Below are 22,447 nucleotides of genomic sequence, written 5' to 3'. Positions count from 1 at the left end.
TGTGTTTTGAAAATAAGATAATAACCTCATGACATAAGCATAATCACTTCGTATCGAAAGTTATGTTAATATGATGAGTTGAAATTATATTTTTAAGGTAAAACTCGTTCATATTTTAAATATAATAGTTAACAATGTTAATGAATTATACTAAGTAATGATATTGTAACAATAGATGATGAAATTATACCAAAATAAAATATAAGGACTAAGTCTTAATGTTTTAGTATAGTACTGGACCAAAATTACAATTTGACCTCGAAAATGCCCCCAACAAAAAACCCTATCTACTTTCACTGTTTTTAACATCTTATCCACCTTTCGTAGTCGTTGATGATGCTGTCCTTTTTCCCGGTATCATTTTCTGCGAGCCGCCGTGAACGTCTGAAAAACAATCGTACCGGCGGCAGGGAACTTGTCCATAGCAAAACTCCGGCAATTGAGTCCCAACGGTTCCATGGCACGAGCCACCCTCGTCCGACCCTCACGTTGATGGCTCGTAGTCGAGACCGAAACCGTCGCCGGCTTGAAGACCTGAACCGCTTTCTTCAAGGTGTGGAAAATGTCGTCCTGGTCATCGTAAACGGATCCGACGCACTCGAAGCTCGCGTAGCTGAACCCTTCTTCAGGCGTAACATGGATCGTCGAGTAACGATCACCGTCGACCCCATTCATCGAATAACCACAAGGATCGAACTCTAAATCACAAACGAAAGCTCGGGGATTAATGTTTTCGATTCCCTTTGCAGCCGACGAGTGGTGGTTTGTTTGGAAGAACTTCCGAGCCATTACTCGGTCAAGTCCCGTCATGCAAACTTCGACGGTGAAAGTGTCACCGGAAAGGAAATGATCACCGTTTCCGGCGGAGAAAACATGCCACGAACACGAAGGGAGTTTCGAGAGCATAACAGATGCTTTCCTGAAGCAAAGATTGTCCGGTAAATTCTCTTCGATGTAAACCACTTCTTGCTTGAAGCTAACGTGAGGGAACGGCTGTGATTTAGGGAAGATGAAGCTGCCTCGAGTGTACCTACACCCGCATAACGTGAGGCCGAGATCGTTCGCCAAGCGTATCAAGGGCCAGATCGATTTGAGAACCTGAGTGGTCCCACATGTCTTGATGATCATCTTGGTTGGGTACACAAACAAGCTCGATTCTGATAACACGTAAGCATCGAAGAAATGGTTTCCGACGGCCGAAACGACGTCGCATTGGACGAGACGTAGGACTTTGTTAATTGAATCGAAATCAATTCGCCGGAGACCGAGTTTGACTGCCGCCAGGCCATTGTCGTCTCCGTTGAAATGAAGCTCTAGCCGTTTTTCGAAGCCTTCGAAACCAGAAACAGCCATTGCCGGAAAAACCTTGACCAAATCGGAAAAACAGAGTTGAAAAGAAGAACAAAATGGTGGGAGGTTGATGGAGGATAAGAGAGGGGAGTTTATAGGGAGATTGGGATTGGGAGTGGGAAGGCATGAGGGTTGAGGGCAAGGAAGAATGATGATTTGTAGGCTTAATGAAGTGAGGAAGATGATGATTAATGTTGCCAACTTAACTTTGGGATTTCATTTGGGGGGAAGATCTTTGATAAGACATGTAATCGTATCTAATTACATGGGGAATGCCGATACTAAGTACGGTACCAGTGTTTATAGATATTCCAGACCTAATGTAAAAATTGTCTAAATTATATATATATATATATATATATACTTTAGAAATTATAAAGAAAAAAACCTAATTTTTTCTTGTTTGTGTACCATTTATCTATTTTTATCTTTATTAATTGACGGCATCTTTAATTTTGATATAGATTGTCGATTATTTTTTCTTATATTATATATTTATTTTATTTTTTTATTTTTAATAAATGTATATGTGTTGTACGCTTTCATTTGTATTTATGACATATTTTTTTATGTTTTTTTCGTATAATTTTTTTGTTCTTTGGATTTTTTTATTTATTTTTTTATGATTAATTTGACATTGTCACGACTGATCATGATGACATTTATCTAATATCTTGTTGATCTTCTCTACTTTGGACTCTCATATTGAATTTGAATACCTGATTTCAGGAGCGAAACTATAAATTTATTATAGCATGGGCTAAAATATTTTTTTTATTTTTCATAAATAAAATTTCTTTTAATTGAGGGCATCTGATAACTTTTTTTTATTTTAAAAAATATATATTTTTATAAAATAAAATAATTAAAACTATAATTGGCAAGGGCAAGGCTCCCTTTGCCCCACCTTGGTTCCGCCCCTATCTTATTTGTGTTCGTTGATGGTTTTTCACATCACTCGAGTCTAATTTACAGTTTTGTCGGTGATTTTTGAATACCTTGATCATATTTTGTGGTTCGCTTGTCGATTCAATCAGATTTGTTTGTATTTATCTTTGTTCAAATTTCTTAGTTAGATTTAATTTTTTTTCCTTGTATGATCCTTATGTGATCTTAAGTTGCTAGTTTTGTTTAAATGATTATAGGGATTTTTCTAATTATATGTTTAATTTACAATTGTGAATATAAATTTTTATTGTAATTTAGGATATTTCATATTTTGAATAAAATTAGTTATTTCTATAATATATATATATATATATATATATAAATTTATGTAAGTATATAAATAATTTTATTAATATAAGTATTTAATATTTTAATTACTATTATTTTTTAACTTAAATCTTTAGTTGACTAACAATCAACACTTATTATTAATATAATATTTTTATATTTTTTAATTAATTATGTGATACATGTTATGTCAATATAATAATATGATGTCATCAAAATAATATTGTGACATGCATTGCATCATTTAAAATAATAATATAATATATATTATATCATAAAGTGATAATAAAATATATAACATTATCAATTAAACACATATAAAAATATCTCATTAAAAAATGTATGAGCAGATGTACTTTGGCACTAGAGGGGTCTATTGCATATTCATTATTTTCTATAAGTTATTAGAACTAATAGGGGTCAAATGCATATCTATTATCTTTAATAAATTATTAAATATATTTTAATATATTAATGGAATAAAAAATTAAAATACTCATTTTATTGAAATAATGAGTATTAAATTTTTAATTTTTATTTACAAATATTTGAATCTATCATTAATAATATGTATTTATAATTAATTAACTATTGAATAAAAATTATTTTAATTAACTATCAAAACGTTAAAAATTATTATAAATATGATATTTATCTGATTTAGATATTAATATATTGATTAGAATATAATATAACAAAATAATATTTTAATTATATCAACTAGATTCGTTGTTGCTTTCAAAACGTTGATTCAATAAGATAATGTTCTATATTTTCTTAAGTTGCCTTTAATATTTATTTTTTCAAAAATATTATTTCTTTAACTTAGCTTACTATAGAAATAGAAATGGTGGTGCAGGACAACAAAATATACACAAAATAAGAGGATTAGGAATAGGGATGGACATGGGATTTCAACCCAACGAGTTTTGACCTGATTGAGATTTTTTTTAAAAAAAAGATTTAGGTTTGGATTGGATTTGATTAGATTTTTTAGAGGTTGTATTTGAGTCGGGTTGGATCAAGTTCGGTTTTAGGATGAAAAATATCCGATCTGACCCGACTTGAGAAAAAAATATAATTTTATCTTATATATATTTCAGAATAATTACAACAATACCCCTCTTAATACCTTTTTTCAATAAAATATGTTTTTATTGAATAAAATAATATTTTTAATACATATATTATTTTGGAGCGGATCAGATCGGGTTCAGATTTTATCTCAAAAAATCAGATCGAATTCAGGGTGTAAAATTTTTGGGTCGGATCGGGCCAATCGAAAGTTGACCCAAACCCGATCCGTGCCCATCCCTAATTGGGAGGCAATGATGGAGAATGGTGAGTTTTTAAATAAAAGTTTTGTGGTGTTAAAGATTCGAATATTGATATTTACCGAATGGAGCAAAGTGAATTAAAAGGTTGTTCTCGTCTTTATAATACATGTTCATATTAATTGATTAATAAATATGATACCAATTATATTAAAAAAAAGGTTTTGCAATTTTTTGAAAGGAAGAAATGATTCAAAATGTAAATATTAACTTATGGGTGGGTGGCACACCCCATTATGACCATAATACTCACTTCTGCTGCAGCATGCGCACCCCACCAAACTCACTACACCAATCTCTCCACTCGTCAATCTTATTTTCATTTAGAAACTTAGTTCGATCCTATCTATTGACATCTCTAATAATGATATGTATAAAATATTGTTAATTAAGTTAATATTATATTTTAATTCTACATTAATTAAATATTATTTTTTAATTAAATAAATATAATTTTGTTAACTTATTTTCACTAAATGGTTAGAGTTAAGGTTATCACATAAATTAGCAGATCATATTCCTATATATAATGGGGTGAGGGGAAGGTAAAATAGTAGATTGCCCCCAACGCTAGGTTGAGAGCAACTTTCGAGAAAGACCTCCGACAATCAAAATTATGAGTTAAGGTTATGAATGCTAATACCCTGTTTGAATGCCTCGAATTCCTAGGTCATGGACTCGACCTCCCACCGGTTGAATTAAGGGAAACTCTGATAGAGCTTTTCGAACCAAGGATCACATGGCGGCTGAGCGTTCTTCCTCGTAACTCTACAGAGAACTACTGTATCATACGCATACATTTTGTAGAAATGGTCCACAATGCTTTCACTGTATTATTCGATACACTTACTCTAAAATTTAGACTCCACAAATATATGCGTTTGATTGATATCTTAATAGTTAAATTAGTTCTACAATTCAATGCTTATAATAAAATGATTATGATGGTGAAGTTATCGAGTGGCTTCAACGGTAAAAGAAAATGATATTCTCCTTAAGGGTGCGTTCGGTTCATAAATGTAAGATTATCAGTGAGAATAAGATTACTGGCGGGAATAAGATTACTAAGAATGTTGTATTTTGTGTTTGATTCGTTTAGCAGGAATGTTAGATTACAATGTTTGGTAAAAGGAATAAAAGATTATTGGAATGTATATTTTAGCAAATTGTCCTTATTATATATTTGTTTTTTAACAAGTTGAATTCTACTATAATATTACTATAATTAATTTATATATTTTCTTTAAAAAATTTGAATTCATAAAATTTATATAATTTTTTTTGACAAAATTGAAAAGATAAATAGGTTTAATGAAAGGGTAAAATTTTATTTTAACCCCTAAACTTCATATAAAATTATAATTATGGGCTTTTTTTTGTAAATCTAAAATAGCTTAAGGATAAATTTGTAATTTAACCTCCGTAGAATTTTTATTATTCAACGACAGAAGAAGGATATTTTTGAAGAAAAAAATAAAATTTTAAGGGCATTTTAGTCCAAAACACCGATAATCTAACAATACCTAAGGGAATGGGGGTAATCACATTCCCGATAATATACCCCAAAAATACCACTGTTGGGAATAAAAGATTATCGGGGAATATGATTGATGGCCAACCAAACAGGGGAATGACATTCCATTCCCCCGGTAATCTAATAAGACGTGAGCCAAACACGCCCTAAAGATCATGGATTCGAGCAGTTGCATCTACAGAGAGTGTTTTGTCAATTAATTAAGAAAGTTATGAATAAATACTACCTTGTAACCATCTCAAACTATTCATATTTGTAACCATTACAACATTACTCTTATTGTAAATAGATTTATTAGAGAGTTAATGCAACATATGTTCTCAAAGTATGACCTTAATTTTAAATTGTTCATTAAAATTTTAAATATATTAAATTAGTCCCTAAACTTTTGAACATTCCAATTTCATCCCTAAACTAAGATCTTCATTCTAAATTGGTCCATAAACTTTTTGAAGATTCCGATTTCATCCTAAATTATATGTATATACTACTCACATCCCTTGTCAATGGAATCGTTAGGCCAAATTATATTAGTATAAGTTTGGGGGGAAAATTAGGTTAAACCATGGTTGAAACTAATTACATATATGGATGAATTTGGGGATGAAATTGAAATATTCAAAAGTTTAAGGATTAACTTAGAAAGATAATCATAATTTAGGGATGAAATTGAAATATTCAAAAGTTTAAAGACTAATTTAGAATGAGGGTCATAGTTTAAAGATGACATTAGAATATTCAAAAGTTTAAGGATAAATTTAAAATGAAGGTTATGGTTTAGGAACCTATGATGCAATTAACTAGATTTGTATAAATACCATGTAATGAAATATTTTTTAAATAATTATTAAAATATTTGACAATAATATTGAAATAAGTATATGCTATAAGGCCCTTTGAAAATGCTTATGGAGGTTTTTCATTTTATCTAAAATTTCGTTTGAAACTTAAAAACATTCCCAAACAATTAATTTTCAGCCAAAAACTCAAGTTTAAAATATGATTATTGACTTAAACCATGAAGTTGAAAAAACGGTACATTCAAGTTTAAAATATGTTAAAGGTTTTTACAGAATTTTAAAATTTAAAATTTGGTCGTTATAATTTATTTCTATGATATGATAATTATAAAAATAAATAAAATAAAACTTTAAGTTTTTTTTAAATAGTTTGTAAATAATTTACATTTATATTGTTTATGGCTAAATTGATCAAAACTATAAATATAGAAGATTAAAAAAATTATCTTACCTTTGTTTATAGATGCCAGATAAGTAATTAATTATAAAATTAAATAGAGATTAATTAGAATTCCAACATGTTTGATTGCCTATTTTATTCTGATATATATTTTTTTGAATATAAATTCTTCTAATATAAATATGATAAAGAAAATCGCAACCCGATTCTCCAAAATCGCAACGCGATTTTTAAATTCACAACGTGATATTTAAATTCGCAACTCTAATTACCGATATAGGTAAACACAACTATTCACAACTCAGTTTTTAAATTCGCAACGCGATTCTCCAAAATCGCAACTCGAATTTCGCAACGTTAATTACCGACATAGGTAAACACGCAACTCAGTTTTCAAATTCGCAACGCGCAACGCGAATTTCGTTTTCGCAACGCTAATTAACGATATAGGTAAACACAATTCAGATTTCAAATTGTCGAATTCGGACTTTTACCCGAATTTTTCTACCAAGTTTACCTATGTCGGTAATTTAGTTGCGAAATTGGCGAATTCAAGTTGCGAAAACGAAATTCGCGTTGCGAATAGTTGTGTTTACCTATATCTGTAATTAGCGTTGCGAAAACGAAATCCACGTTGCGATTTTGGAGAATCGCATTGCGAATTTGAAAACTGAGTTGTGTGTTTACCTATATCGGTAATTAGCGTTGCGAAAATAAAATTCACGTTACGAATTTGAAAACCGTGTTGCGATTTTGGAGAATCGTGTTACGAATTTGAAAACTGTGTTGCGAAGCTTGTGTTCGCGTTGCAATTTTGTTGGTTATTTTCACAAATCCAAAAAAATTGGTTAAAATCGTATATTATAAGACATTTTCGGCCACTGAAGTTATTTTCTCTTGATAGAAAGATCCAACTGTTTCAGGTTAGTCTCATGGCATATTGTTTTAGTTATTTATAATCTTACAGGGAGTAATCTCATTATCCTCGAACTAAGATCATTGTTACAGAGCAAACAACATAAACCAATCAAAAATTTTCTTACAAAATTTTCATCTGCACATCATACTAAATCTATGGTGAACCTCAATCCGCACATCGACACCACCGAGACGATATGAACTGTCAGCAACAACAGCCTCATGATCTGGTTGGTACTGCAAGCCGATCTCCTTAGAGCCGGAGCTCAAAACAAAAGAAATGCAATGTTCGGAAGCAAGACCTTGTTGTATGTTGCAAAACTGCTGGGTGAATTCGTACTGCTGATGACCCTAGCTCAATGAAATAACAGACTTCAACTGTCCGGCATGTTCTTGCTTTTTCAGCTCATATGCTCATAAGAAGATCTCACATCCAAGTTGAATAGCTTCTCTACTTCTGTGCATCAGATTCTCTTTCTCGTCGGTAAGCATAAACTGAACCGACCACAACTCTTCCAACCCTTCTAGTTTTTCGGTTTCTTTTACTCAGACCTTTCTTTATTTTCTTCTCATCAGATAGAGACATAGGTACTCGATGAATCCATCCTAAAGGCAACAGTGCAGCAAGGAACTGTATCAAAATTCCTATAGGCAACGTTGAGTAATCACTGGATTGTATTCCAAGAGAAGTAGCCAACCCGACTCCGCAAAATCCACTAACAATTGATGATAGGCACAATGCTGATGCCAAGAAAGAAGTAAGAGATCCTTCGCAACCCCGTGGACACAGAGTTGCAAGTAGCACCGTGAAAGGAAGGATCTTAAACTGTGCAAGAGTCTCTGCCAAACCCGAAAAACAGAGGGCAAACACTTCATTGGGTATTCCGATACAGAGATTGATTTGTCTTACCAGAAAAAGATCAAGAAGAAGGGAAGATGCATACGAAATTTGCACAGCACCGATCAACTTCCTCATGGGAATTTCTTTCCAATAACGGTTATAAAGCACGGTCAAGGAAAGAAGCATCAACTGGCCAATTACTCGTGACATTCCAATAACTGAGGGATCAAGATGTAGGCACTGAGTCTGATAGCAAAAGATTGAGCCCGACAGAATAGGAACCGAAGCAATGGAAGCTACAATCCAAGTTAAAGGCCAGAAAATGCTGTCTTCACTGATGGCAATCATAAGATCAGACATCTGTTTTCTGATATTTTCTGAAACTGACTGTCCTGTTGGAATATGACCCAAAGGTCGAGCTAAACCAAGACATTCTTCTCTTGCCGATGCAGAAACTGCAAGCTGGAGGGACAATAGAACCGAAAAAACAAGGAACATCATTCTGGATGGTAGTTTGAGTAAGAAATATCCACCTAGTAAGTTCCCCAAGATCCCACCAGCAGCTAAAGCTATGAAGGCATAAGACTGAAGTCCGCTAATTCGGTTTTTTTTGCCATACTCTGTAACAAGAGCATCCTTTGCGACTTCGGTAATGGCTGCCCCTGTATTACTGAGAAGAACACATGCCATGAGAGCGGGAAGGGCTTGACCTGAAACTGGAAACAAAGCCAATTGACCCCAAGACAGGACCTGCAGAAGGACTGAAAGTTGGATTCTAAGTAAGATTCAATCCATTTTTCAATCAACAACTCAAAACTTCTTGAATTCAAAATGTTTCCAATGAAGTCAATCTAGAGTATGAATTCCTCCTTTCTTACACAGGATGTTAGATTTTCTTCTCTGATAATAATAAATTTAAAGTTACTATCACTTGAATGGAGTGCTTAGTCTAGTTAGTTCATAAACTCAAGCTTTACGACAAAGACGAAGTTCGAATTCTAGCATCTGCAACTCCTTATAAAATAAAAACCATAATCTAATTCTTGACAAACAGCTTTATTTCAACAGATTTACAACATCCATAAGTCTTCAAAATATGGGGGGAAAATGTTAAGAACTTGAAACCAGACAAAGGAATAATACAAACAACAATGTTTGCACTATAGAACACAAAATCAAAAGCACAGACATTATAATTGAATCAAAAGAAATAGGTAAAAAAATGCAGTGCAATTTATCAAGCAGCAAACATGAATGGAAGGCCATATCAAACTGACCTCCAATGCAAATATAAGGTATTCTATGAGCACCCCCAATAAAAAAGCATCTGAGAGAATCCCAAAGTGGCTTAGCCACCATGGGCAGTTCCCAAGTTCTGCACAAGCTGCAATGTTGAAGGGTCCAAGTTAAGATTACGAGTCATGTGGAAGTTCAAGCAAACCATGGAAAACACCTAACCCTTGAACCCAATACCCCAACCCACACAATCTCATCATTTCTTGAGATCCATCTTGCCATAAACTTCCCTTATTTCTCTTCCCTTCTCCCACAGATAATTCACCAGGGCTGGCTCCTATGACACGGTATAAAAACTGGGTCTTGGGTTTTTGTTGCTGGAAAGACCTGAATGATTGAAAAGTTGAAAACTTTGAGCATCTCTCCTGGACTCTTGGGGTATTTGGGTTGGTTAAAAAGACAGGGTTTTTAATGGAACCAACGGGTAAACCATGGTTTTGGCTTTGGTAAAAGCTTGAAGAGAATTGATGGTGGGGGGGGGAGAAGTATGCTATAAATCCCACATTCCGGCACTTTGAAGATATGTTGCTCTAAGAAGAAGAAATTATACATCCTTAGTGTTTGAGGAGAGAGAAAGTTCCAGACAGGTTTTGAGTGGTGCAATCGGAGGCCATGAATATAAAACTAATAATTTGAGAGAATCGATGAGAAAATTTGAGAGCTTTCCAGCCATTTTCGTTGTTTAACTTCGCTTGTTCTTGTTGTTTTCTGGAGAAGGTCCCATGGAATTTGGTTTTCATAGGATCTTCAATCTTGGAGTTATGGGGCCATATCCAATCTATATAAAATGATGATGATGACCTTTTTGGGCTACGAATGTGATGACACGTGTGACATTTTTGTTCGCAATTCTTACTAACCGTTGAATCCCGTAAGGTGAAAAAGTTATTCGATGATCTCGGCTATCACATTCTTATTGTCTCAATTAATAATAATTTTTTATTTTATTTATTTTTAAGATGTTTTTTATCTTTTTCGTATATGTAAATAAATAAATAATTATTTAAAAGTTATTTTAAAATTTATAATCTCATTTACTGAAATTATAGATAATATCGTGAACCAGAATCCTCAAATAATTTCTCCTTAAATTGGATCATTTGACCTAAGCTCTAAGTCTAAACAATTCTCGAAACAAAATCATTTAAAGGAAAGAACAAAGAGTTGTTAAAATTTAAAAAATTTATTAATTAAATTAAGAATTAAAGATGCTTATATTATTTTTTATATAAATTTAAATCATCGTAATAGTTTGAAAATATAATATCTTGATCTAATATTTTTTTTCTAAAATTATAATCAAAGAATTTTCAAAACAAATCAATTAAAGAAAGGAATCAAGGAACATCAACCATGAATAATAAAATAGTAAAATAATAATGATGTAGCTTATTTATCAAATTCTTGACTACCACCTTGCTTTGCTTGTATTTATTTATTTGGAATTTCATTGTCTTATAAGATTAGCCCGTAAACGAAACGAATGCTCAACGAACCGTTTGGTGAGAAGTTCATTTATTTATTAAATGAACAAATATGGATAATATTTTATGTTCATTTAATTAAATAACGAATACGAACAAAGGGTTTATTATTCATTGACGTTCGGTAATCCATTCGTTTATTTATGTATGTTCGCTTATATTTGTTTACGTTCATTCATTTATATTCAGTCCATTCTCCAAACTCGTTAAAATATTAAGACCTAATAATTTTAACTTTAAACCCATTAATATTTTAAAAACCTAATTAATTTTAAAACCAAATAAAAATCCAAATAGATTAATATATATATATATATGTAAATCCTAAAATTATTTGGAAAGAAAAAACCATTATTGTAACACCCGTTTTACCCCAAATTAAAAATCCTAGAATTTGAGATTTCCTCTTTTACAATGTTGATTTGGGTAAACAAGAATACCTCACTAGTAGGTGTTTACAAATATTTAAGCTCACAAAGAATGAATACAAGATATTCAATAAGCCTCCATACACTATAAAAGAAAATAAAAATAGAATGAAAACTCTTTTTCTCTTGATCTTTAAGTTTGGATAGGTGTAGTAACCTTTTTCAAGTGTCCTTTGTAATTCCCCGAACATCGGGTCAGTACTATAATGTAAGGATTTAAAATTTGGTGGTTTAAATTGATGAAATTGAAAAGTATAAGCATCGATTTTTGGAAATTGTGTTTAGGACTTATTATTAAGGATGGAAAATGGAATGGGCGTTATGATAATTTTAGTAGGAAATGAATTTAATATTCATTTCTTTTAGAGATATTTATTAAGTGATGAATATGGGAAAAATGATAAAGTTTGGAACTTGGTTCTCTATTCTTCTTCTCTTCCCCGTAACTCCAGTTGCTAAGGTAAGATATATTTCAAGTTGGGTTTTCCTTTCATTTTTTGGTTGGTTTTGAAGCATTGAGTGATATAGAAGCTTAATGAAAGTTTAAGGATGATTAAACTAAGAGATTAGTGATTTATTAATGAATTAGTAAAATGAGTTTTTAAGTGATTTGATGAAATTGGTCGGTAATTGGATTTTAAAAGCATATTTGACTTGTTAAAGATGTAAGTAAGAGATTTGGAGTCTTAGAAGTGGTTGAAAGCATGTTTAAATATTGGTGTGATTTTTAGTTTTAAGTGTTATTTGGAGAAACTGGAGTTATAAGGAGATTTACGAATGTAAATTAGTTAGAATAAGTGATAATGAGTTTTATGACATGGTTGAAGATAAGAGTAAGAGATTTAGGTGAAATTTGGGTAAAACTCGAAGTGAAATAAGTAAATCTGGGTAAGGGTATCAGTACTGAAAGAACAATACCGATACTATAAGGTTAAATTGGAGGAAAGATATGAATTTGATGAACATATCGATACTTATTGAAGTACTATCGATACCAAGATGAAGTATCGATATTGTAATTGAAAAATGGAATTCCAGAATGCAAAATGGTATCAATATTGAAGAGGGTATCAGTACCATAGAAAAAAAGTATCGATACTGTGGAGGGGTACCGATACTATTTAGTCTGAAATTTTAAGTGGATGGTTTATTTCGTTTTTGTAAATGTGAATTTGTTAATATTTGATGTATATTAGTGGAAATTACTGTTGAGGGCTGAAATTGAAGAATTTATTATAAGGCCCTAATAAGTAAAAGGAAATGTTATGATGAATTTTAAAAAGAATTAATAAATAATAGTACTTTTGAGTATTAATTTTCTATAAATGTTAGTAAGTATACTAACATTATATTTTATAGTATGTGTGATTATGGATACTTGTGTAGATCGTAGTTAAATTCATGAGACAAGCAAACAAAAAGGCAAGGATAAGGTTTCAGAATAGTCAGACTACATTAAGGCATAATATTGAGGCATACTAGGTGAGTGCATTTATTCTGTACCTATATGATATGAGGATGACTGTGATGAGTAAACCTCGAATGTTTTTATAAAAGCAGTTTTATTGTATTTTGAAATATTTTCATAAAGTTTGAAAATGATTTTACGAATAATTTTAGGGTATGAATTGCCCTAAAATAAATTGACGAACTTTATATTGTTGGAACAATTATCGATGTTTCAAAATAAATGTTTAATCTGCGAATTTGACTTAAAGGCCTATTGTATATGCATTGAGAGTCATAGGTGCATTTTGTTTAATGCATATGTTGCATTTTCGTATCAATATTATGTGTACTTTCGACACTATGTGTGCAACCCATAGTATTTATAATGAGTTTGTAAATTACCATTTCGATACTATGTGTGCAACCCATGGTATTCATAATGAGTTTGTGAATTACAATTTTGGCACTATGTACAACCCATGATATTCATAATGAGTTTGTGAATTACCATTTCGTTACCTTAGTATATTGTTGTTGTTATCACATAACATATGATCGCTTAGCACTTGGGTGTTACTCATGTATAGGGCTGTAAATGAGACGAGACAGATCGCGAGCTACTCGAGATCGACTCGGTCAAGGCTTGATAAATACTCGGATCGAACGAACTCAAGTTGAACTCGAGCTTGACTAAAATTCTTAACAAGCCGAAACGAGCTCCTTGATACTCGACTCGAAAAGCTCATGAGCAGCTCGAAAATTTAATATATAATATTTTATTTTTAAATAAATTATTAATAATATTAACATTTATGTGTTGATTTTTTTAAAAAAATACAGTAAGGTTTTTCATGTATTTAAGGTTCAGGCTCGAGTTTGAGTTTGAGGATTCAATCTAGTTAAGTTTAAGATTTTTTTTCATTTCGAGCCTTTTCGAGCTGCTCACGAGCTTCAGTTCAGGATTTCGAGTTCGAGTCGAGCTTAAAACTTTTAAGCTCGCGAGTTTTCGAGTCGAGTCTAGCTGAGCATACTCGAGCTCGACTCGACACGTTTACACCCATAGCCTTGCATTCTCATTTGACATATATTGGGAAATAAATGGATACTTTGGAAAATTATTGAATATGGGTGTTGGGCATACTAAATATGTTTCACAGGTTATATGAAAGAAATTTGACTTATTAAATTAGTTTTATGCATATTATTATTTATACGATTAAATTTGTATTATGATATTTTATGATATGTGATGTTTTGATTTCCCCCTTTATATTATTATGTCTCACTAGGTGAATACTTAGCGTGTGATTGGTTCACGCGTAGGAAATAGCACACGAGCGAAGTAAGGAGTAAAGCTGACATCGTAAATTAAAGTTTGCTTCATCATAACTGTATGACATTTATATCTACTTTTGATCTTACTAGATGGCATGTAATAGATTTATGATAATGCTCTGGAATGTATTTGACTTATGATGTTGTAGTATTTACTATTTAGAACTTTAATGGTTATTTTACCTACTAATAATTAATGAACGTTTTTATTATTATATATTAAAATATATTTTATGTAAAGAAATTTTTTTTGCTGATTTCAAATACGGAAATGTTTAAAAGTCATGTGACATCTGTGACTCGTGTATTGGGACGTATACTGAAATGAGTGTTATATCCTTGGATTGTTTTACTTGTGTGAAATGAGTTACTAACTGTTTATAACTGTTGGGGGACGAGATATAACCGTTGGAAAGCTTTAAAAACATACAATAAAGTCCATCTGCATATGTATTTTGATACTTTTGAAGAAAATTTCGAAACTTTGTGAAAGTATGAAAACTTAAACTTATGTACATACATCATCGATCAAATCTAAGTTTATATATAAATATATATATATATAATTATATATATATATATATATATATATACTTATATGTAATTAAGTACACACACAAAGATATATATCCATGTTCGGACGATGGGCGGCAAACGTAAAAATGAAGAATGTGGCACAACGTCGAAAATATGGCGGTGAGACGACCGACGGGCACGCGTAGTCGCGTACCACATGCACCGACCACATGCCGATAATGAACAAGGAACGATTATATTTTGGGATGTATTTTCGGTTGTTAGATGCAATCCCGATCTAACGACTGTGATTGATTTCTGCTTTGTCCCAAAGATTGCTGACGTGCTGCAATCAAAACCCTTGAATTAAATTTCTGTCATTGACTAAGATTGGTCTTGCTTCCTTCACAAGAATGGATGACGTGGCAGAATCTAAGGCCTTGGATTTCAAGCCTCATCAAAGGTCTCCACTATTTCATCCTTTTCCACGTGGATTACCAACTTGGCAGAATCATAAATGCAATAAAATCGTGGGCCCCACCAGCTTTTCCCAAGCTTCATATTGGGCTAAAAAGTGGGCTTTCCAGAATTCTTTTATAAATGGGTATTTATATAATGAGTTTAGAGAGAAATATATGAACTTTGTAAATAAATGGATATGAGCTTTGTAATATATATATATATATTATAATTCTTCCAATTTGATCCTTGAGCCTTGTTAATTTATTTAAATTATAGTTTGTAATTTAATGTTTAATCAATTTAGTCCTTAAAATTATATTATAAAATCCAAAACCTTATAAACTTTTAGCTCAACTTTTGAAATGAATGCGATTCAGTATTTTTTATATTCATTTCAGCTTATATTTTACAATTATTTTGATTTAATCCCTAGGTGTTGTTTAATTTATTAAATATTAACTTATAATTTTATATTTATTTAATTTAGTCCTTAAAATTTTTTGTATCTGAAATTGACCCATACTTATTTCTATTTTTTAATTTACTTCAACGCAATAAATCAAAATAATAAACTTCATTTCAAACTCTATAAATTATATCATAATCTCCAAATCCTTTAAACTTTTTTCACCATTTTTTCAAATGGATTAAATTTTGTCCATTTTTAAATAATTTCAACATAATATTTTATAATTATTTGATTTGATGTCTTATTCATGCGTGTTGTTTAATTTATTTAAATTCTTGTTTGTAATTCATGTTTGTTCAATTTAGTCCTTAAAATTATATTTTATTAAAATTGACCCATAATTTTATATTTTTATATTTACTCTAAATCATATACAGTATAAATTACAATTTGTCGTTCATGAAAGAAGAAAAATAATTAACCCAAAATGAGACCTGAGCTCAATCTGTACCCAATAAGAATCGTCTTGAATTTTGTATGTTAATGATGAACCGATCTGAACGATATCTAACTGAAGTCCATCTGAATCTTAATTAACCTGGAATTTAATTGCTTCAGACCTGAACTGACATTGATTAGAACTGAAATTAAACCGATCTGAACCTAAACTGAATCTGATGTCAAATCAACCTAAAATTGACTGAACTGATTTGATCTGAATCCGACTAATATGAGTCGAACCATCAATTAACCTAACATGACCTATTATTCGATTTGACCTAACTTGATAAAATCCAAATGAAACCTAAACGATATCTGATTTTTAATCCCGATCACTGTGAAATGAGACTTGTGGGCTCTCTTAAAACAAAAGGAACATTTTTTTTAATAAAAAAATTAAACTTTTCACTAAACAGCCCAAATTGCTAACAAGCGCAGATTGTTACCAGTGTTGTATATATTGTTATTCCACACGTTTTCATTTCTTTCTTTTGGGTTAGTAACTTTTGATACATGGACTTGGCAATTTTTCGTAATTTAGTCCCTAATAATTTTTGTCCATATTAGTCTATATACTTAACATTTCTTAGTTTTATTTATTTTGTAAGAAATTTTGAGTTTGTGTCAAATTGAAAATTAATGCGGATCAGAAAAAGTTGAAGGATCAATTTTTAAAATATATTAAATTTAGGGACTAAAAGTTATATTCATTTCTTTTAATATATTTTAAGTATTGAATTTGAATGGATTCTATCTTTTGACATTTGTTTTAGGATATGATCTCTAACCACCTAAATTAGAGAACATTGTATACTTAAACATAATCAAATTCACATCTTTTTACGTAAATAATATTAATAGTCGATCATTTTAGACAGCGGCGGAGCCACATATTTGAGGGTGTACATAATTTTTTTAGTTAGTTTCTTATTTATTGATGGTGCCTACATTGAAATTTTATTTCTGGCCACCTTAAAATTTCAATTGTGTCCACCCATTTAAAATATGTGTTGTTAGCCCATGTATCTACCTTAAAAAATATTCTGGATCCGCCATTGATTTTATAACGTTAATTTTAGAATGTTATTTTAGACTAACAAGTTAGATCTAATTGTACCTATAAAATATATACTTAATTATAAAAAAATTAAACAAAATATTATATATAAATACCAAAAATTATATTTATCTTATCATAGTAGTCATTTAAAATATATATTGTCTGACAATGAATCAAGCTACCTCAATGATTAAATAAATTATTGTTATTATAAAAGGTCTCAAATTCAAACACATCGTATATTAGAGGTGTTTTAACTTTTATTGTCGAACATATATTATCTTATTATCGTCTTTAAATTAATCAATATATATATATGGTATGATAGAGAAAAGTTTTTTGAAGAAGTTTTCTATAAAAAAAATTAGTTTTCTCTTATTGTGTACAGTCAAACTCTTTTCTTTTTCGTCTTTGTTGGTCGGTGGCAGTATCGATTTTAATGTTGGTTGTCGACCACTGATATTGTTTTATTGTATTTTTCTTTTTATATCATATATATATATATTTAATAAGTTTGTCTGTATTGCACGTTTTCATATGTTTTTATGGCACGTTTCTTATGTTTTTTTACATGTTTTTTTGGTTATTAGGTCGTATTTTCATTTATTTTTTTAAGGGTTAATTTGACATCGCCACGACTGATCAAGATGACACTTATATAATATATTGTGACCTTCCCTGCTTTGGACTTCATATTGGATTTGAATACCTAATACCCAATTTGCGTTCGTGGATAGCTTTTCACGTTGCTCGATTTTGATTGTGGATTGTCGGTGTCTTTCAATAGCTTGATCACCTTTGTGATTCGTTTGTCGATGCTATTAGATATGTTTGTATTTATCTTTGTTCGAGTTCTTGGTTAGATTTAATATTTCCTTATATGGTCCTTATGTGATCTTAGGTTGCTAGTTTTATTTCAATGATTATAGGAAATATTCCTAATTACGTGCTTAATTTACGATTATGATTGTACATTTTTATTGTAATTGGAGATATTAGTGGGTTTTTTAATCATTCTGGGAAATTCCTAATAGATTCTTAATGTATTTTTTTATTAAACTCAAATTATGATTGTTTTATTACTTAATTTATGCTAAACTTGAAAACGATAATAATTATTGTTTCCCTGACTATGTAATTCTAATATTGTTTAGAAATACTTCATGTCTAGCAACCTTAAAAGACAAACACTTTAGTATCATTCTATTGTATTAGTTTAATAAATTCTTACAATTTAATTATTATTATTTGATTATTTAAATTATTAATAAATTATTAAATTAATAAGAAAATATTAATTCATTAATAATTATTAATAATTTCAAATTAGAATGGGCACTAAATTGATAAGAATTTTAAATATTAAAGAACCATCAGGAGAGATTTCACCAATTCTTCATTCTGATAATAGGAATAGCCTTTCTAAGATGGTAAATTTTCATCGCCAAAACTATCACAATTTTGGTCCGTTTAATATTTAAACTTTCAAAATTTTCAAAAACAATACTGAACGTTGAGTTTTATTTCATTTTAGTATATGCCGTTAAAACTTAATGCATTTAGTACCTAAACTATCAGTTTTGATCCGTTTTAATACATAAACTTCGATCTTTTCAAAACTTACACTAAATTTTGAATGAGGTACTAAAATGAACAAAAACTGAAGTGTAGGTATGATTTCAAAAAAAATTAAAAATTTAGGTACTAAAAGGGACAAAAAACTGATAGTTTAGTACTAAACGTAATGTACCGGAAATTAATTGGAAAAAACCCGAAAAATAGATGAAATGTCAAATAGATAATTTACCCAAAATCTATAATAAAAAAGTTTAATGAATTGTACTTTAAATAATTTTACATTCCGTTAGCTAAATATCAATAATGCTTTGTGGAAATTCATATCTTCAGGTTGATTACGATCGTCTTCCTTGAGCCAGACTCACTCGCAATGCCCTTCCTTCCAGTTCCTAACACATCAATCAATAAAACATACGAGTGATTTATTTATTCATAGACCTTAATTTTACGAGTTTCAAACTAAGAGGGGCTAAAATGCAATTGGACCTAAAAAACTTAGGGTTATTTAAGACTAGGAGGGGCCTAGTTTGTCTAATTCAAAAACTAGGGGCGGGGAAAAATAATTAGACCCAAAATGGCACACATGAATGTTGAGAAAGTATACGTTGAAGAAGAACGGTGTTTTATAATGTCTATAATTAGACCCGAAACTTTTGGTTTTATAACATTTAGGTCCAATCAATTTAGAAGTTTGATATGAAAAGGAAATCTAGATGTATTTATATGCAAGACATACCACACCGTTGAGAGATTGAATGGCAGCTTCCATCTTGATTTTGTGAGTAGCTGACGAAAACCATAACCTCGAGACCTTCCCGTGTCGCCGTCGTACAAAACCTAGCTCCGACCACGTTCCCGTATTCCCGGAAAGCCTGCGTTAAGGTCTCCGATTCACGGACCACGACAGGTTCCGACAAAAAGCTTGAATCGGTTGGGGTACAACGGTTCTTTCGGTTTAGGCTTGTCGGAAAAATTCACTCTTAACGTTCGACCGAGATATCCTGGGGAAAAGAAAAATACCAAAAGATCGATGAGTACATCGTCTGAATTGTCGAGACATTCGTGTTCGTGTTAATAGTGTTTAATTAAGACGAGTAGTATTCTTACGCTTCCATCAAGGTTTTGGATAACTGTTGCAGTCCTCAATGGTGCTCATTGTGACGAATGCAAAGCTCTGCTTTTCCCAGTTTGTCTGTCGTAAAGTACCTGAGATCATTCATAAAATTTATCGGAAATAAGAGAAAAATGAGATAATTTGCACATTCATGGATATGAAAAATTATTATAAATTTTCTTATTTAGATATGATCATAAATCGAATCGAATCAAGTTTGATTCACTCGAAAATAAGATCACTCTGATCTAGATTCTGAGAAGTTCCATTAGACTCGAAACCCTATCCGACACAAGTATATATTATGTTCTATTTTTATTAGATGAAATAAGGTCTTAAAAATATATATAAATAAAGAGATATTATAATAATAATCTCTAAATACATGAAGATTAATTATACTACTATTCTCGGGTGAGATTGGATCGGATATTTTTCACCTTAAATCCGACTCAATCTCGTCCTTGAAAAAAACTTCCCTATAGGGTTGAGTTAGAATCAAATATATATCCCTATTCTCATCCATAGATCATAAGATATTGAACATTTATATATGTAATATCAATAATAATATCAATTAAACTAAATCCAATCAATTAAGAAGATTGTCCTTCTGATTCTCAAAGTTTTGTCTTGATTAATCAGATCGACTCAGATCATATTTTTGGTATTTTTGGTGTGTGAGTCTTAGGTGAGGATTTTATGCATACTCAATGACTCAAACTCGAAATTTACTTAAACGATATCAAGCTACTTACCATTTGAACCTAACCCGTTGGTAATTAAAATGATTAATCTACATCGAACAAAATCCACACATTTGATCATTACTATGGATCCTTCATATGTTAAATACATATTTTATAATTTTATTCATGTTCAATGCTCATACAGAATATAAGATTAGTAATTAATTGATGGTTAAATTAATTAATGGCATACCTCAACAAGTTCTGGACTGCCATAATCTTGTATAATCGCAGCAAGTTGAGCACTGTCAACATTGTAGGCAAGTTCCCAAAGTAGAGCTTAGTGTTCACAACAGTCTCGACTTCACCTTCTCCTTTCTCCTCCGCCGAGCTGTCTTCCACCGGGGCGGTTTCTTCCGCCGTCTCCTGTTGAGCGACAGCCGCGGACACCTCGGGCGTTCGCCGCTTCCGGACCGTGGGAAAAAGCTCGTGAGTGAAGTAAGAGTGATGATGACGAAGACGAGATGATACGGTGGCGGATGGGATCCTGAGGGACTGATGGTGGTGATCGGGCGTGAGTTGCTTGAAACGCATGCATTTGACGGCGTTGATGGACTGAGAAAAGGATGAAGCCACTGCTGCTGCAGCTGTCGCAGCCATGGTGGATGTTATTGTCGATCGAACAACAAAGGGAATTAGTGACGGTGGGAGGTTGAAGATGAAAGAAAAAGGGGATGGTGGAGAATTATCCGAGCTGACGTGGCCAGATTCTGTCCGATAAGATTGAGGATAAGATGAGTTCAGATGGGTTGGCAATGGTTATATCAGTTATCCAGAACGGGCTGAGTAAAAAAAGCATAGATTTAATGATTTATAAGTTTAAAAATTAGGAGTAATATACTTCTATGTGTATAAATTAGATTTTAAATTAGATTTTTTATATTTAATTTTTTTATTAAAAATAAGTATTTAACGTTTCTAATATCATATTTTCAGGTGTATAGACTACATCGATTGTTAAATTTGGATCATTAAATAATGCGTATTGTGCCATATAAAATTACAAAAGATTTTTTTAAAAAATAAGATATACTTTTAGGTGTTTATTATATCTCAAATTGACTTTTAGTGTCTCAAGAACTTTTCATTAAAAATAGTGTCTAACATTTTTCTATTTTACTTTTAGGTGTTTATTGTTATAATTTTTATTTTTTTTAAATAATAATAATTTTTTTTTAAAAAAAATAAACCTTCCCCCACGTCGTCACTCTCCCTTTCATCGTCGTCGGATCCCTTTCATCCCTATCTCCAACGACGATGAAGGGTTACCATCGATTGACTTTTTGTAACACTCATAACCTGTATACATTTCGAAATGCAAGTTATAGATATCACATCAATATTACAGAATTTTGTCGAGCATACAAGCTTATTTTTTTAAAAAAAAATCATTTCTTTTTCAACTTTAAATACTATTTTATTAATTGTGTAAAATCATAAAATAATATTTAATCATAAAAATCGAAACTGATTTCAAGCAGCAATTAGACAATTTAATGTTATTTCATAAACTATTTAAAACTACATAAATTCTGCTTAACTTGAAAACCATTTTAAATACATAATTTATATATACTAAAACCAACCAAAGCGATATAGTTCTAATTTACTATTACAGACACTATAAAAGTAAATCTGATAAAGCAATTAACA

At 31.1% G+C, this 22,447-nt stretch overlaps 2 protein-coding genes and 1 pseudogene across 2 annotated transcripts; all 3 read right to left on the bottom strand.

The window, feature by feature from the left end:
* Positions 1–357: 357 nt before the first annotated feature.
* Positions 358–1,353, bottom strand: LOC120201192 (S-adenosylmethionine decarboxylase proenzyme 4-like). Its single transcript, XM_039201849.1, has one exon. It carries the CDS (start codon positions 1,351–1,353, stop codon positions 358–360), a length of 996 nt encoding a protein of 331 aa, XP_039057780.1.
* Positions 1,354–7,626: 6,273 nt separating this feature from the next.
* LOC120201211 (probable folate-biopterin transporter 9, chloroplastic) lies at positions 7,627–10,050 on the bottom strand. Its single transcript, XM_039201866.1, is given in 4 exon segments — positions 7,627–9,174; positions 9,691–9,788; positions 9,790–9,867; positions 9,869–10,050. Coding segments are annotated over 4 exon segments (1,368 nt in total). The 5' UTR covers positions 9,910–10,050; the 3' UTR covers positions 7,627–8,023.
* Positions 10,051–19,130: 9,080 nt separating this feature from the next.
* Positions 19,131–21,562, bottom strand: LOC120201186 (annotated as a pseudogene).
* Between the last annotated feature and the right edge of the window lie 885 nt (positions 21,563–22,447).

This window comes from Hibiscus syriacus, unplaced genomic scaffold (assembly GCF_006381635.1).
Source record: "Hibiscus syriacus cultivar Baekdansim isolate YM2019G1 unplaced genomic scaffold, ASM638163v2 tig00007043_pilon, whole genome shotgun sequence".
NCBI lineage: Eukaryota > Viridiplantae > Streptophyta > Magnoliopsida > Malvales > Malvaceae > Hibiscus > Hibiscus syriacus.
This window is presented reverse-complemented; position numbering and strand designations above follow the sequence as displayed.